We start from the raw sequence: 17,081 nt of genomic DNA, 5'->3' as shown, positions 1-17,081 counted from the left end.
ATTTTAACATCTCTCTTTGCCTTACATCAGAGTCACGTAGGTAGTTTCCAGTCCCCTCTCTAGGGCGTAAATGCATGGAAGAACTAAACTGGACCTCATTCATCTCCATATCCCACGGTTCCATGTAGTCTGCAGGTACTCAGGATGTTTGTGCCACAAACTAACAAAGTGAGAAAAGAAGTAGGTAAACATGGAGGAAAAGTAAAGGGGCACTTACCTTTTTAACATACGGCATGTATTTTTTATCCATATGATACGAACCATATTCATTCTCCAGCTGCACAGCAATAATGGGGCCATCTTCTTGGACCTGAGGGTCAAGGAGATGAGAGTCTGAGAGTGATGTGACCAGAGGGGGAAGGCTGGATGTTCTCAACCTGTTGTCGCACACACGTATTTCTAGTGCCATAAAAAGTGACATATTTCTAGACTCGCCTCCAAGTACACTATAGTTGCGGCAATTTCTCTCACTCTACAGCCAGCAACCGCCGCCAGGAGGTTAAGTGCCCGTAGCGTCCTTTCCCTGGTGCCCCCTAAGTAGTTTGTGCCCGGTAGCGCCCCCTAGTTCAACGCATCAGCAGAGGCTTCAAGCCTCTGCTTCCAGCCTTTCTACTTTGGTGCCACTTAGGTGAGTAAGGCGTCCCTCCTCCCCGCCAGGCGCTGTCTCACTCCTGCGCACAGGAGCTCATCTCCTTCCCACTGTGCCAGGACTTTGCCCCTTGGGTGTCCCTCTGTCTCCTGTATCTTCATCTCCTTCTTTACTTATCCCTTCCCACCATCATGTAAACTGACTCCAGTTACTAACCCTCTTGTCCTCGTCACCTTCGGGGACAAACTCTGTGGAACAGTTCTGCACTCACTCTTCTTATCCTCCCACTGACTCCGTCTCCCTCTGGTCCCACTTGCACTCCTTCCTTTCTGCCTGCTTTATGAACACTGACCGCCTCGTTGCTGAATTTAAACATACATTTTAACCCTAACTTCACTCCTCTCCAGCAACAGCTGAAGCCCTTGGGTAGCTCCTCCTTCTCGAAGCCCTCTCTGCTGTCTTCTGGAACATCCCCTCAGGTGCTGCCCCTCTGGCCACCCCTCCTAAGTCTTCTTTGTGAGCTCCTCGTGCCCCACCCACCTCTTCAGTGTTGAGGTTGCTCATGGTTCCCCATCAGTCCCAACGCTGGGCTGGATCGCATCCCCGTCTGAGCTCTCAAACATGCCCTCTTGCCAGTATGTTCTCACTGTCCCTCCTTCCCAGTTCCCTTCAGCTGACGTCACCACGTGTAATCAGCCGTGCCTCTGTAGCTCTCGCCAGGCCGGCCGGCGTGTCTTCTCTCCGTACCTTGCACCTGCCAAGTCCTAGTCAGGTTTCACCACACCCACTTCTGCACCTCTCAAACTGCCCTTGGAGACACATGAGCCACCATGAGGTATCCCTCTCAGAATGCAGAATTAAGAAAAACAGTGTTGACCCCTAAAAATTAAACTCCACGCCAACAGCGAAAGTAAGAATCTGGGTTAACAGCCAGGACTGTGTGAAGTGTGACTGAAGTGCTTGCACGTCAAACACTGTGATTATCATGACCTCGGAGAAACTGGGAGAAGAGAGCTGAAATGGGAAGATATTTAGCAAGCGAAGAGTAAGTGGCTGCACTGCACCCTGACAGGGGACAGAAGAGGTCACAAGGCCTAACAGAGAGTTCCAAGTCTTCACATCTCATCCTCTGATGGCAAACATTGAAAACCTTTTCCAAAACTTGCTTCTTTCTTCCCCCTTCCCACCCACACAATGAGGAATCTGACAGATTAGAGAACAGAAAAGGAAAGGGGAAAACCCAGAAGTTGACAGCACCTGGGATTATCTAAAGCAAGAGACCCTGAACACGATAAACGCACTCGGAAGTTCTAGAAGGAGGGTACTCGGTGGCAAGTGCTGACTCAGCAGGCTGTGCTCATGCTGTCCAGACCCCCGGCTTCCTCAGGCCCTGGTTCTGTGCTTGCCCCGCAACCTTCTGATTTCTCCTTCAGCTTCCCAGGAGTTCCAAGACTAAGGAGGTCTTATCTGGAGCGGAGTGAGCGCTCCAGTTCAATGCTGTCCAACAGAACTTTCCGTGATGATGAAGATGTTCTGGGTTCTCACTGTCCAGTGTGGTAGCCACCGTCCACGTGTGGCTGTTGAGCACCTGAAATGTGTCTGTTGTGAATGAGGAACTAAACTGTTCATTTTATTTAGTTTTAATTGTAAATTAAACAGCCACACGTGGCCATGGCTACCATACTGGACGGCACGGCTCCAATCTCTGTAAAGGACTAGCTCTACTGTCTCCTGTTTCCAACGGCACACTGACTCTGCTCTTCAGTGACTGAGTAGTTTAAATGGCTTCCTTGAGTCTGATTAATTCCGGGACACTCACGGTGTCAGGAACCAGCTCTGCTCCGAGTGGCTCACGGGATGCAAAGCCCATTCAGATGAGGACAGTGATGATGACACATGCTCAGTGGTAGTCACCCAGCGAGCTGCTCGACACCTCTCAGACTCCATACGTTTGTTCCTTCCCCCACTCACTGTCTGCCCGGCTCTACAGTCCCTGAGGCACTTCCCACACACGTAAGAGCTGCCGCGACACACCACTTCCACTCAAGCGCGAGCACGCGCGACACCACGCACGGGGAGGCGTGATAAAACTCAACTTCCTAAGCTCATCTATGTAACTAAGTTAAGTTAGCACCTAAGTTAAGGCATTTTGGTGACTATCATTAACTTCCCATTTATGGTGATGGAGAGCAAAGAAATAATGGAGAAGATGAAATGAAAATGGACAGAGTGCAGTTCCAAGCGCACTGCCAGGAACAAGGCATCTGGTCGGGCAGCAGATGAGGAAAGGCACAAAAGCAGAGCAAAACAGCCTGACACTTCTTAAATGAGGAGCTGGAATGAGCTGCTGCACATGCTTCCGACTTGTGAGTGGTGGAGAGGAGGCGGCCCACCCAGGAAATCGGGGCAGGCGACGCCTTCCCTGGGCCACAGAGACGGCTGGGCTTTACCTGGAGGGACACTATCCGGGGGATCAGCTCATCAAAATAGTGATTCACGGCTTTAGTGAAGCCCTTGTACGTTGTCCTCAGCTTCATTTTAGGGTCCCGGAGTAACCAGCTGGGGTTGAAAAGGCAAGACTCAGACTGGGGGTGGGAGACAGCAAAACGAAACGTTCACGCACCTGGGGCTACAAGCACAGCCCAAATGTGCACAGCCACCCGGGAGCAGCGAGCACATCGCGAGATGTCAGCGCGTCTTCAGGAAACGCAGTCTGTGCTCGGTTACAAGAGCTCAGCACCTTCCCCACCACCTCTCTCCTCCACACACACTGGAGGTGGTGAGGTGAGGAAACGACCCGGGAGGGTCGTCAAGCTGCAGCCCACCAGCCAAAGCAGAGCCGCTGTCTGTGCCTGTGAATAAAGCTTCATTGGCACACGGCCCCTCCGTCTGTCTGCAGTCCCCACAGCATGTTCCTGCTGCAGCTGCAGGACGGAGTAAGTGCAACAGCGACTGTCCCCCAAAGCCGAAAATGCTTATTATCTGGCCTTTTACCAAAAAAGTTTGCCAAACCCCAGGCTAGAATGAGATTTTTATAAAGCTGTTTTAAAGTTTCTTTTTAAATGTTCTTTAATGGAACATAATCTGGCCATTAAAAATGAGGAACTGGTTCATGCTACAGCATGGATGAGCCCTGAAAACATTACGTCACGGGAAAGAAGCCAGGCACAAAGGTCACATAACGCACGATCCCATGTGTATGGAACACAGAGCAGGCCAATCCATAGAAACGGGAAGCACACGGGTGCTTGCCAGGGCCTGTGGGGCAGGAGTGGGGGTGACGGGGCTGAGGGCTTCCTCTTCGAGTGATGAAGAAGGTCTGGAACTTGGTAGCGGTGACGGTCGTTGAGCATTTTCAATGTACTTAATTGCCACAAAACTGCACACTTTTAAATGGTAAATTGTACACTGTGTGTATTTTACTACAATTTAAAAAATGATAGAAACAAAAAAGAAAGAAAGAAAGAAAATCCTCTTTTAAAAGAGATAATCACTGTGTGTACTGCTATCCCCAAACCGAGAACTTACAAAGATACTGCTTAAGTGGTAGCCAATAGCTTTTTTTTTTTACCTTATTTGTATGGCAGAAATGAGATGGAGATTTATAAAAAACAAATACTATATAATTCCCAGTATTTTAAGGTTCATTTTCTACATCATTAAATGAGGGGGAAAGTGCAGATTAAAAAGGCACATAGAAAAGCAAGGAAAACGCTTTGCTCTGATTCACCTGTGAGAGTGCCTGGGGCCCACGTGCAGTCACGGCCAGGGGCCCCAGAGCACAGCCTACCTGGGCAGGCCGCCAAGGTCCAAGTCGCTCCCGATGTACGGGCCTGGACACAGGATGACCCACAGGTCCACCTCCAACGCCATGGATATAAAAACCCTGGGGAGTGAAGCAATAAAGACAATTTCACATAAAGAGCTGAGGCTGGACTCGCTGCTATCTCTCCCCAAGATGTCCTCTCCCATGGGTAGAAGGTGGGACTCCCAGCCTGGCCTCCAGAAGTCCTTGCAGGAGACGGGACCCGGTGGGCAGGGAGCCCTGCACTCGGCAAGAAAGGGGCTCAGTCAAGGACCAGAGAGCAGGACACCGACGGGAAAGCGCAGGGACCCTGGACCGGACGCCAGCCTTCCCTCCTGACCTGCTCCCCGCGTCTCCTCCCCCGACTGACTGGCACCACCGCACAAGAAGTCCTCCTGCCTCTTCCTTCCTCCTCATCCCCACCTTCAGTCTGTCACCAGATTGTGTTTATTCCTCCTACTTAATACTTCTGAACACGAGATGCCTTCTAATTCCGACCGTTACCCTCCTGCTTGAAGAACTCCTCATCTCCACTGGAGTTGTTACAGCAGCTCCCTCCTTCCTTCTTACCTTCTCCTGACACCTCTCCAGTGTCTGTCCAGTCTCTCAGCACCAACAACAAAACCAGGAGCTAATTTTCACCCTGTCCCAGCATCAGGAACGATAGCTCAATTCTGTGAGTTTATTCTTTTACTTGGCGATTCTATGAGATGGGTACTAATACCACCTCCATTTTATAGATAAGGAACCAAAAGCTTAACGAGTCAGAGCTTCCAAGGTCACATTTTTGGCCCGTGGAAGAGTTAAAGGGACCATCATGCAGACGCTGAGGCTTACTTGTTACAGCAGCTAACGCTGCTTAATTAACATAAACCATTCTCACACGTCTCTGACTGTGCCCTGGCTGGACCCTGTTTCTGAAGTAACATTCAGCCTCCTCTAATAAACTCCTGATCAACTTCGGATTTATTTCACTACAACTTCACTGTCATCTGCCCTGGGCTGCCCCCTACTTTGTGTCATCTACCGCCTTCTCTACAGAGAACCCTTACTCCTGACAACACAGTGTGTTATCTGTGCATCTCTAGCACCAAAGACAGCTCTGAACCACAGCACGTGGACAGTACATATTTTCAAATAAACACCTGCTCTCCTGTACCATGTTTCAGAAATCCTGCAAACTACAGATCAGAGGTCTCCTCTCATAAGTGAGACAGCCGACCCCCCATGATAGGTTAAACCTGTGGCACTCTGCATGTACACTTTCTAACCCACAGGTGAGCAAAATGCACCCCAGACACGAAGGTCCAGGCTCCACTGCCGAGAAAAGAATCACTGCTCAAGAGGCTGCAGCCGAGGAACGAGACTGTCCGCGCTTCCTGGTGGCTCTCAAAGCAGAAAACAGGCGCCCCTTGCTTCAGCTGCTCCCACAGTCAAACCCTGTCTCTGAGCCACAGAAATAGGGAACCTAAATGTGAAACTTACGCCAAATCCAGGTTTCCAGTAAACTGAAACTGGCCTCTTCTTGGCTCATGAAGATTCCAAGGAACATGCCTGAAACGGCAAAAAGAAAACTATAAAAACTTCTCACCCACTTGCTCTGATTCCCTATTGACTCCTCAGTTTTAACACGGCACCTGGGCTGCCTCTACCAAGAAAGAGACTGAACATCCCAACAGCCAAATCTCTACGTGCATATGCACTATGCAGCAGCTTCAAAATTCTTCCCTCAAATGCCCAACAAAGATCCAAGCAGCCAATGTTTGTCCATGATTCCGGACTTCAGGTAAAACAGATGTGTATGTCATGTCTGCTGGGGAACAGCTGCAATTTTTTTTAATGCCCACAAAAACATAAAAAATTTAAATCCACATCTATAATGGCAAAAAAGGAAAACCATTAACCATAACATAGAAACCAGAAAGATCTGAAAAGTTTATAGAACTGGATTATACAATATGATTTAAATAAATGGAGTGAAATGCAGTGATTAACAATGTAAGATTCATAATACCCAGGATCCATTACAAAGGCTTACGAGGCAACTATGCAAAACAATTAGGAAAATACAACACACAGCCAGGAAAAAAATCAAGCAATAGAAATAATCCCAGAAATGACACACAGTTTGAAACTGGTAGAAAAATGTTAAAAAGGTACAACATACACACACCGCATCTTTAATAAGTAAAGAAAGGCGTGATCATGATGAGGAAAAGGAAAGATACAAAAAAGACCCAGAATGAACTTCTAACTTTTAAAAAAGATACTGTCTGAAATAAAAAATACTCTGGATACTGTTAACAGCAAGAAATGAAACATGTACCACTGATTCCAACAGCAAAACAGAAATGGCAATAAAAGGTCAGTAAGCTTTAAGAAAGAACAAAAGAAACTATCAAACTAGAACACTGAGGGGGGAAAAAAGGCTAAAAATGAACAAAGCACCAGTAACACATGGGACCTCATCAAGAGTCTAGCATGTAAATGAATCCTGGAAAAAGGGGGAGAGAAAAATATTAGAAGAAATAGGGCTGAAATTTTACCAAATTTTGGTAAATTGATGAAAACTATAAACCTACAGATTGAAGAAGCTCAATGAACCACAAGTAGAAAAAAAATCTACATCACAGCACATCAGAATCAAATCACTGAAAAAGAATGAAATGAAATTGAAAAAGAAAATCTTAAAAGCAACCAGAGAGAGAAAAGCAACACTTTATATGAAGAATAAAACAAGATAAGAAGTACAGCAGATTTGCCATCAGGTGATGTGTATATCGGAAGATGATGAAAAGACATTTTTAAGGTACTGAAATTAAAACACAGAAACAAACAAAAAAAACTACCAATCTAAAATTCTATACCCAGTGAAATTATCCTTAAAAATTGAAGATGAAAGAAATGTATTTTTCAAAAAAACAAAATCTAAGGTAATTATGATCAAGCGACCTCCACTGGAAGAAATGTTAAAGGAAGTTCTTCAGCAGAAGGAAGTGACACCAAGCAGAAAAAGTCATCTGCACACAAGAATGAAAGCATCAAAAATGGTAAATACGTGAGTAACTTTAAAAAAGACATTTTTATCATCTTAAATTTCTCTCAAATACAATTAGATGTTCAAAGCAGAAAAAATGTTAGCACGAATTCTGTAGCACAAAGCACAAAGGAAAGGGAGAGGGCAGTGGACGCATACAAGCGCAAGGTTCTGCAGCGACAGCTTCACCTTCCTGGAGAAGAGAACAAGCCAGGAACTTAGGGCTTTAGGCATGGACCTTTATATAAGAATTTTGGGAACGAATCCAGGATCCTTAGAAAGTACTTAATTCAGTCCCCCGCTTTCACTGGATACATCACCCAGACAGAAAACCAGCAAGGAAAACTGGACTTGAACTGCACATTAGGCCGGAGGAACTTACCAGACGTCTAAACGACATTTCATCAAACAGCAGCAGAATACACATTTTTCTCAAGCAGACACTGAATATTCTCCAATAGATCATATGTTAGGCCTCAAAATAAGTCTTAATAAATTTAAGAAGACTGAAACCATATCAAGCATCTTTTCTGACCACAAAGATATGAAACTAGAAATTAGTTATAAGAAGAAAACTGAAAAATTCACAAATACGTGGAGATAAAACAGCACAAATTAAAGGGAAGATATCCCATACTGCACAACTGGTGAAGAATTAAAAATGTTGAAATATCCGTACTACCCAAAAAAATCTACAGATTCAATGTAGTCTCTATCAGAGTTCCAATGACATTGCTCACAAATGTTTTTAAAGACCTTAAAATTTGTACGGAACCACAGAAGAGACCAAACAGTCAGAGAAATCTTGAGGGAAAAAACAAAGCTGGAAGTATAACACTTCCTGATTCTAAACCGCACTGCAAAGCTGTAGTGACCAGAACAAGAGAGCCAGAAACAGACACATGGATCAACGGAACAGCACAGCGAGCCCAGAAGCAACCCCAGGCACATACTGTCTGTTAATTTATGGCAAGAGAGCCAAAAATATACTAAGGGAAAAGGACGGTCTCATCAATAATAATGTGGAGAAAACTGGGCAGCCACACGCACAGGAATAAACTGGGCCATCCTACACCACACACAAAATCAACTCCACATAGATTAAACATAACACACAAAACCACAGAAGTCCTAGAAAAACGGGGGGTAAGCTCCTTGACATCAGCTTTGGCATTTGACGCCGAGAGCAAAGACAACACAAGTGAAATTAACAAGGGGAACTATATCAGACCAAAAAGCTTCTGCACAGCAAAGGAAACCATCAAAAAAGGAAAGGCAACCTATGACATGGCAGAAAATATTTGCAAACCATCAAATCTAGTACAGTTTTCAAATCTGATGGGGGTTAATATCCAAAGTATACAAGGAACTCATACAACTTAATGGCAAAAAACAAAACAAAACAAAAATAACAAACAAAAAAACCCAATAACCCAAATTAAAAATGGGCAAAGGACCAGAATAGACATTTTTCCAAAGAATATACACAAATCTCAAACACATCCATGAAAAGGAGCTTACCGGTCCTAGTTATCAGGGAAACGCAATCAAACCACAGCGCGGTGCCACCTCACACCTGCTGGGATGTCCATCATCAAAAAGAGAGAAGATAACAAGTGTTGGCGAGGATGCGGAGAAAAGCGAGCCCTGCACACCACGGTGGGAATGTGAATCGGTGCAGCCACTGTGGAAAACTGTATGGAGGCTCCTCAAAAATTTAAGACTGTACGACCCAGCAATCTTATTTCTGAGTATGCATCCAAAGGAAATGAAACTCTTATCTCAGAGAAATAGCTGTACACCCATGTTCAGAGATCAGAGCAGCTTCATTCACAATAATCCAGGTATGGAAATAACATGTATATATATATATAATATTTACATACACACACACACACACTCACATACTCACATACACAATGGAATATTATTCAGTTTTTAAAACAGAATGAAACCCTGTCATTTGCTACAACATCGACGAACATGGAGGGCACTGTGCTAAATGAACTAAGACCGACAGTGAAAGACAAGTACCATATAATATCACTTGTATCTTTAAAAAAAAAGTAATTGAACTCCTAGAAACAGAATGCATGGTGGTTGTGAGGGTCTGAGGAGTGGAGGAAACAGGAGAAATCTGCAAAAGGGTACAAACTTCCAGTTCTAAGATGAAGGAGGTCTGAGGGTCCAGTGTCCACCGTGGGGCTGCTGACACGATGCTGCACAAGTGAACTTTGTGAAGGAAGCAGAACTGAAGCGTTTCTCGCCGAAACAAACAAGCACAGACAGGCCAAGGTGTGAGGTGACGGATGTGCTGAAGAACTGGGCGGGGGGGGCGTCTGTTCACAGGTACACACAGGTCGGATCATGCTGCATGCTTAAGACACACCCAGGGGCTCCCTCCACGTCAGGGGCCTCTCGCAGTACTCAACCAGCGGCAGCCTCCCCAGGGGCAACGCGCTGCGAGGCAGCTGTGCGGACCACCTGCCCAGTCTGCCTGCCGGTACCCTGTTGGGGGGTCTCTTGGACCTCAGGGTCTCTGGTCGCAGGGAAGCCAGACGGAGCACAGGGGAGACCAGTCAGGGATGGGATCAAGCACTTTGAGAAGAAGGGCTTCAAGCACCAGCGGGCGACCTTGCTGGGCACTCACCTCGACCCAAGACCTGCAGGGAGCCCCTCTGCCCAGATCTCATCAGCCACAGGCCCACCGGCCCCGCCCCAGTCACAGTTGAGGAAACCCCGAGGTGGTCCACACCACCTGGCTGAGGCTGCCCCAGCCCCACTGCACAACCTCAGCCTACACATCCACGCCAGCGACTCCGTGGAGAGGCCCAGAGGAGGTCCAGTTGTGGCCCCAGAGCAGCGAGCAGGTCGGACAGGTGTGGACCCCACTGCAGCACCCAGCCTGGGCACCCAGCGTCCACCCAGCACCAGCGACATCTGAACAAGAAACTGAACCCATCCCCACTCTGCCCCATGTCCCAAACCACACCTCTGTCCACCCTCTGCCCCACCCAGCCCAGAGGGGTCTGAGCCACCACCTCTATGTGCCTTTCAGTGTCCAAGGCAGAAGGAGACTGCATCAAGTCCTTTCTGTACCGAAGTGTCGCTAGAAAATCTGATTAAATTAGAAAATGTGGGAAAAAACTGCAATAACCCTGCACACACAAACCCCCATACCAACCTCGCCATCACAAGTGACACTTTCAATTATTCTCTCAGTTGTAGGAATCATATTCCAAGATTCCATGCTGTGGACCCATGTAAAATCAAAGCAAATCCATCTTATAAAGTTAACATGAAGACAGAAAAAAATGTAGAAACATACAGAAGTGCTTCAGGAACTTTTCTGAGCACTTACTATGAGCTACATGTACTATTATTACCATCAACAACACAAACAAGAAAAGTCCTGCCCTCATGAAGCTCACATCCCAGGAACTGACACGATAAAACTCTTAGAAGAGAACACTGAGCGAAGCTGCATGGCACTGGATTTGGCAGTAACTTTCTGGATGCGACAACAAAGGCACAGGCAACAAAAGGAAAAAGAGACAGACTGGACTTCACAGAAATTAAAATCTTTTTGTAAATCAGAGGCCACTGTCGCAAGAGAAAAGCAACAGGTAACGTACAAGGGAACACCGATAAGGTTATCAGCTGATTTTCCCACAGAAACTCAGCAGGACAGAAGGGAGTAGCGCGATATATTTAATGTGATGAAGGGGGAAAACCTACAGCTAAGAACACTCTCTATCCAGCGAGGCTCTTGTTCAGACTTGAGGGGGAAATCAAAAGCTTCACAGATAATCAGAAGCTAAAGGAATTCAGCACCACCAAACCGGCTTTACAACAAATGTTAAAGGAACTTCTCTAGTCATCAAACCATAAGAAAAGAGAACAAAAAAAAAAGAGAAAAAAAGACCTACAAAAGATTGCTTTGGCAATTCGGGGTCTTTTACGGGTCCAAATACATTTTGGAATTATTTGTTCTAGTTTTGTGAAGAATGTCTTATTCTGACAGGGGTTGCACTGGATCTGTAGATTACTTTGGGTACTGTGGCCACTTGGATAATGTTGATTCTTCCAATCCAAGAGCACAAGATATCTTTCCATTTCTTTGTATCATCTTCAGTTTCCTTCATCAATGTTTTACAGTTTTTAGAGTACAGGTAACCTCCTAGGTTAGGTTTATTTCTAGGTATTTTGTTGTTTTCGATGCAATGGAAATGTTTATGCTGGTTATAAAATTCTGGTTTTTGAAGTGAAAAGGGAAAAAAAAGTGAACAAAAGGCCACAAATGGAAAAATATCCTTCTTCCTTATGGGTGAGCTGTGTTCCATCACACATGTATGCTGCATCTTCTTTATCCGTTCACCTGTTGATGTGCATTTATGATGCTTCCATATCTTGGCAATTATAAAAAATGTTGCTGATAATAGCAGGGTATATGTGTCTTTCTGAATTAATTCTTATTTTGTGGTTGGCTTTATTTCTTTGGTAACTATGTAAGTTTAAAAAGCTAAAGCTCTAAACATTCTTAGAAACAACGAACAGTACGTATATGTGAATTTTAAAAATACGTGCAGTATATTGTATACATGTATTTACATGCAATACATTGTACATGTGCAGTCAAATTGTCACAATTCTACCTAATAAAAACGAAAAATTTAAAAAAAAGGCCACTGCCGATAGAATGTAACAGGATAGAAGAAATTACTTGCAGTCACATGTCTGATAAAGGACAAACATCCAGAATATGCTTAAAAATTCCTACAACTCAATATTTAAAAAAAAAAAAAAAACTACCCGATTCAAAAATGAGCAAAGAACTTGAAATGAGCATCTAGAAATGAGCATTTCTGGAAAAAAGACAAGCAGATGGCTAATAAACAAAAGAAAAAATGCTCAGCACCGCTGATCACTAGGGAAAGGCAAATCCAGAACACAATGAGATACCACTTCACATTGTCAGGATGGTTACTGGAAAAAACGAAACGAAACAAGTGTTGGCAAGGACGTGGGGAAACCGGAAGGTTTCTGCGTTGCTGGTGGGAGGGAAAACAGTGCAGCTCCCACGGAAGCATTATAAGGGTTCTTCAAAAAATTAAACAGAAGTACAATTTAATCTGGCAGTTTCACTTCTGGGTGTACACACAGTAAGAACCAAAAGCAGGAACTCGAATAGGTATCTGCGCAACAGTGGTCACCGCAGCTCCATGCACAACAGCCAAAGGGCAGCACCAACCCCAGTACCTGCCCACAGGCACCAGACCCATCCATCCCCAGGGAAAGCCGACACCAGGCCGCCCTGACCTCACACCAGCGCCCCACCCAGAGCCAATCGCTGCTTCCTCTAATCCTGCATCAGAAGCAACAATCGATCCAGAATTCATGCCTGCTCTCTCCTGACCCCCTCAAGTGCCTTGGGCTGGACCCCAACCTTTCAAAAGTCCCCTCTGGCCGGCTGGTTGCTAGTAATTAAAAAAAGAAGAGAATGCAGCCTGTTTACAATGTTAAACACACTCAGTGCTGCCTTTACTCTGAGATGACACTCTTCCTCCGCTCTGGATGACCTAGAGCGTTTTACAGTTTATGAAATAATGGTAATCATTTTTACGTTTCTAAGCAAGTATATGAAAAACAAATAAATCTTGGTAGGCCCATTTAAACCATAAACGTTTTCCATTTTTAATAGTTTGTGGGTTTTTTACCGAAGTATAGCTGAATCTGGTGTTATATTAGTTTCAGGTGCACGGCATAGTGATTCAGGATCTGTATCGAATATAAACGTTCATGAAATTTCAATGTCTGAATCACTGCTTTACAAAACCAACAAGATAACAAGAAAACAAAAAAGGAAAATGATGTGATGTGTAAATGGCTTCAGGACACTTTGGGCACAAGTGCTTCAAAATATCACCCCCATCATCCACCAGATTAAATTCCAGATATTTTCCGTCTAAGATCTGTATTTTAAAAATCAAATCACTGAAAAAAAGGACAACTAAAACTGAAAATAATGGGTTAGCACTTTCTCAGCTTATTTTTGAAGTCAAGAAATCTCTTATTTTTGTTAATTCTCAGCTTCTAGAATGAGGATGCTCAGTGTTTGCCAGGCCTGTTCTCAGTGAAACCCATCTTCAAAGACAGAGCTTTCCGGAACAGCCTCTCAACCTGAAACCCATGACGGGGCCTACGACTCGGGCAGGGCCACTGTGCCCAGAACCCTCAGGATGTGGGGACCACTGGCAGGGCCGCCTGCGGTTGCCACTGCCTCTGATGTGAGACTCCTGCATGCAGGCCAGAGTGACCAGCTCAGACAGAGCAAGTGGGGAGGCTCTGCCCACAGGAGACTCTGGGGGCCAAGTGGGGACTGAGCCATCCTCAAAACAGTGAAGAAGGTATCCAAAGGGTCACGGCTCAGACTGGACTGACGAGGCATACGTTCCTGAAGTCACCACTGATGGCACTCACGTAGTGACGGTGTTGAAGCCGCAGGCCTTCAGCTTCAGCAGGCGGTCCCTCCAGTACTCCTTGGGCACCCGGAAGTAGTGGATGGTTCCCGCTAAGATGAGGGAAGGAAAGCCACCAAGTGTGAAGTTTGAGTCCTTAACTTTCAGGCCCAAGCGTCGGTCCTTCACCTGCGAGGGACTGAGGAAAACCCTGGAGGCCCTGCAAGGACAGAGACACATGACATCCTCCAGAGGCGACCCCGAGACTCACAGGATGGGCAACTCGGAAGGCCTCTCCTCCAGGGCCCCGGGCACAGTTCCAGCCCAGGCAGAAACTTCCCAACCCTTCCCTCCAAACGCACCTGCCCCAGGGGGCTCCGGTCAGCGCAGACGTTTCCAGTAGCCTTGACATCAGGCCCAGGAGGGCCACAAGTCTCACCAAGAGGGTCTGCATGCTAAACGAACAGGACAGAACAAAGGTCAGGCTCCCCCCAGGCAGGGCAGGCGGTGGGGCCTGAGCCAGGCCTGGGCCTTGGAGGATGGTGGGGAGGACAGAGGGGGCCCCACCGGAAGGCAGAATTCTGCGCAGCCGTCTTTGGCTTCTGCGGCGCCTGGACTCCGGCAGGAGCACCCCGAGGCCCTGTCTGCTGCCCGGAGCGGGACAGCTGCATGGACAGTCTCTGCTGAAGCGCTGGGTTTTTGGACACTGGCTACCTAGTGAGAGAGGACCGAGCCTCCGCGGAAGGTTTATAAACACAGAATAATCTCTGGGAGATTCGCCAGAGATGGTCCAGGGCTGAGGAACGGCCTCTCACGACTGGTCTTCAGCAGAGAGAACACTGCCTGCAACGTGGAGGCCTCTCCTGCAGGGCCTCGTTTTTACCTCCAGCCCAGTCTCCCACTTCCCTGCTCTGAAGGTCCCACCGCTCCACTTCTCACCGTCCATGCGGCCCACGCTTTTCCTCGCGCTGCGGAGTGGAGCACAGGGTGCGGGCCGACCGAGGCCCCGCGGGCGACCGGGGACGGGGCGCCGGGCGGCAGGGTGGACCACGGGCGGGGAAGTCGGCGGAGGGGGAGAGCCCGGCCCCAAGCTCACCAGGTGGACGAACCCCCGCCCTAGGCTTGCTCCCCCAGCCCTGGACAGGCCGCCTCCGCAGACCTCCCCCCCACGTCTGCATCCGCCCGGCCCGCCTGGCACCCGGAGCGCGGAGCGACAGGGACACCCCTCCCCGGGACCCCTAGGGCCCTACCCGCCGCGGGGCCGCTCCCCGACACCCTCGGCGGGCTCTGGGCCGCAGGGACCCCTGCCCCCGACCGGCCTGGACTCCTCCCTCCCTCTGCGCGGTCGCCACGTCCCTGCGCGAAGCGCTGACATCGGGAAGGTCCTTCCCCGGACCTGGGGGTCCAGCGGGTGCGCCTCGCGAGCCCGGGCTCCTCCCTCCCGGACCGATCCTGAAGCTGCTAACGACCCGGCCCGGAGCCGCGGCCCCCGAGGTGCGTCCGGACCCGTGCGGGCGAACCTCGTCCAAGTGCAGATGCTCGCACCCTCCAGACCCGCGGAACCCGCGCTCCGGCTTTGCCCTGGAGCCCGCACGCCTGGCGCCGCGTCGGGAGCTGAGGCGCCCTTTGTGGGAACGGAGCCGCGGGGGCGGGGGGCGGAGGGCGGAGGGCGGGCGCGGCGCGGGGGCGCAGGCCCGCCTCACCTGCGCAGCCGCGACAATGCCGGGCGGCCCGCCTCCCCGCCTCCCCGCCTCCCCGCCTCCCCGCCTCCCCGCCTCCCCGCCTCCCCGCGGGGGCGCAGCCAGCAGCCCGGAGTTCCCCACGCTGGGTCGGTGCGCCCCCCCAGACCAGGCTCCAAGGGTCGCCCGACTCTGCAGAGCAAAGTTCTCTGCATCTACATGAGAAGGAACGGCCAGCCCGTTCCGTGCGACCCCAGGTTAACCTCCTCTGGTGGCAGCAGCGCCTGCGCCCCCCACGGTGTGGACGAGGCTGTGTCTTTGGGGATAGTTCATTGCTGGGAGTCTCCCACCAAACAGCTGAAGGTTTGACTGGCGTCCAGGAGGCTTGCCAGACTTCCCCTTCCTCCGCTTTTCTTGTATCACCGCACTTGTCTCTTTCCTCCTTGCTTTTTATTTATAATTATTTAATTTAATTTAATTTGGAGGGGAGGAGGTAATTAGGTTTTTATTCTTAATGGAGGAATAGAGGCACTGGGGACTGAACCCAGGACCTCCAGCACAGCACTGAGCTGTGCCCTCCCCCCTCCTTCTTGCTTTTTAAACCCACTTCCACTCTCCGCGCTGCTACTCCGGACACCAGAGGGAAAAACTCCTTTCAGGATCTACTCCACTAGTGGAATCTGGCCTTTTCTGCGGTTCTCCTAACTCACAGCTGACTTATTGCTTCAGACACTCTCCCGACAACTTCTCTCCCTAACTCACTGTATCTGCAGTTTGCAGGGGCCGTGTTTCCACTCTCACTGGTGCCCTCTCCTTTCTACCTACTTTACCGAAGTTCATTTATTTGTCTCCGCAGGGATCCAGGCTTCTCTTTCTGCTCACAGACACTGTGCTCAGGACCCTGACAACAACCCTTTTAAATACCAGGCTTCTCCCTCACAATGCTCCATCCACAAACCCGCCTCACCTACTCGCCATCAGAAGTACTTCATCTCCAAGATACAAGATCCAGAAATTCTACGTTCTGACCACAGTCGTTCTTTTCACCACATCTCCCAAACCTGCTCTGTCTCAGTCTTTGACGTTCCAGTCTTCCAGTCTCTCATTTTATTTCACTCATTCTGGTTCATATATTCAAAAGCATACTTTCTTCCTCGTCAGAAATGGTTATTTCCTTAACCTCATGCTCATACTTTGCTCAGGTAACAAACCGGTCTGCTGTCTCCTTCCTCTGCCCTGAGCAGGTGAGTGAACTGGGTAAGGTCACAAAATCAGACTTACTTAGACCCAGCAGTGGGGGTTCCCTGCTTTGTGCAACGCTCAAATGTCCCTACACTACACACACATGAATACAATGCTCATATAAACCCTATGCAGTGTGCGCTAACAAACCTGCATTATCAAGGCGTATTTGGATGCTTTGTCACTCAAGATCCAGTCCTCGGTGCTGGTAAACATAGCCGGTAACCTCCAAACCTGAAGCACTCACTCTCGGCTGACATTTTCAGTCTCC

At 48.2% G+C, this 17,081-nt stretch overlaps 1 protein-coding gene across 9 annotated transcripts in view; it reads right to left on the bottom strand.

Annotated features, from left to right (window-relative positions):
• Positions 1–15,600, bottom strand: part of LOC105065391 (beta-galactosidase-1-like protein 2) — a 33,393-nt gene extending 17,793 nt beyond the window's left edge. For 2 of the 9 annotated variants that reach the window (XR_012503894.1, XM_074357216.1), the window contains exons 1-7: positions 14,829–15,597; positions 14,252–14,344; positions 13,912–14,109; positions 5,880–5,948; positions 4,380–4,475; positions 3,040–3,148; positions 218–310 (exon numbers count right to left, since the gene is read on the bottom strand). Coding sequence is in view for 8 of the 9 variants with exons in the window: in XM_074357216.1 (XP_074213317.1) it covers positions 218–310; positions 3,040–3,148; positions 4,380–4,475; positions 5,880–5,948; positions 13,912–14,109; positions 14,252–14,344; positions 14,829–15,067 (897 nt within the window). In the remaining variant the exon portion in view is untranslated. Of the gene's footprint in view, positions 1–217; positions 311–3,039; positions 3,149–4,379; positions 4,476–5,879; positions 5,949–13,911; positions 14,110–14,251; positions 14,345–14,456 lie in introns of all 9 variants that reach the window. The other 7 variants (XM_074357218.1, XM_045513273.2, XM_074357217.1 and 4 more) reach the window with 7 other exon arrangements.
• Positions 15,601–17,081: the final 1,481 nt, after the last annotated feature.

The sequence above is a fragment of the Camelus bactrianus genome, chromosome 33 (assembly GCF_048773025.1).
Source record: "Camelus bactrianus isolate YW-2024 breed Bactrian camel chromosome 33, ASM4877302v1, whole genome shotgun sequence".
NCBI classification, from domain to species: domain Eukaryota; kingdom Metazoa; phylum Chordata; class Mammalia; order Artiodactyla; family Camelidae; genus Camelus; species Camelus bactrianus.
Note: the sequence above shows the minus strand (reverse complement) of the source record. Positions and strands in the feature narration are given on the sequence as shown.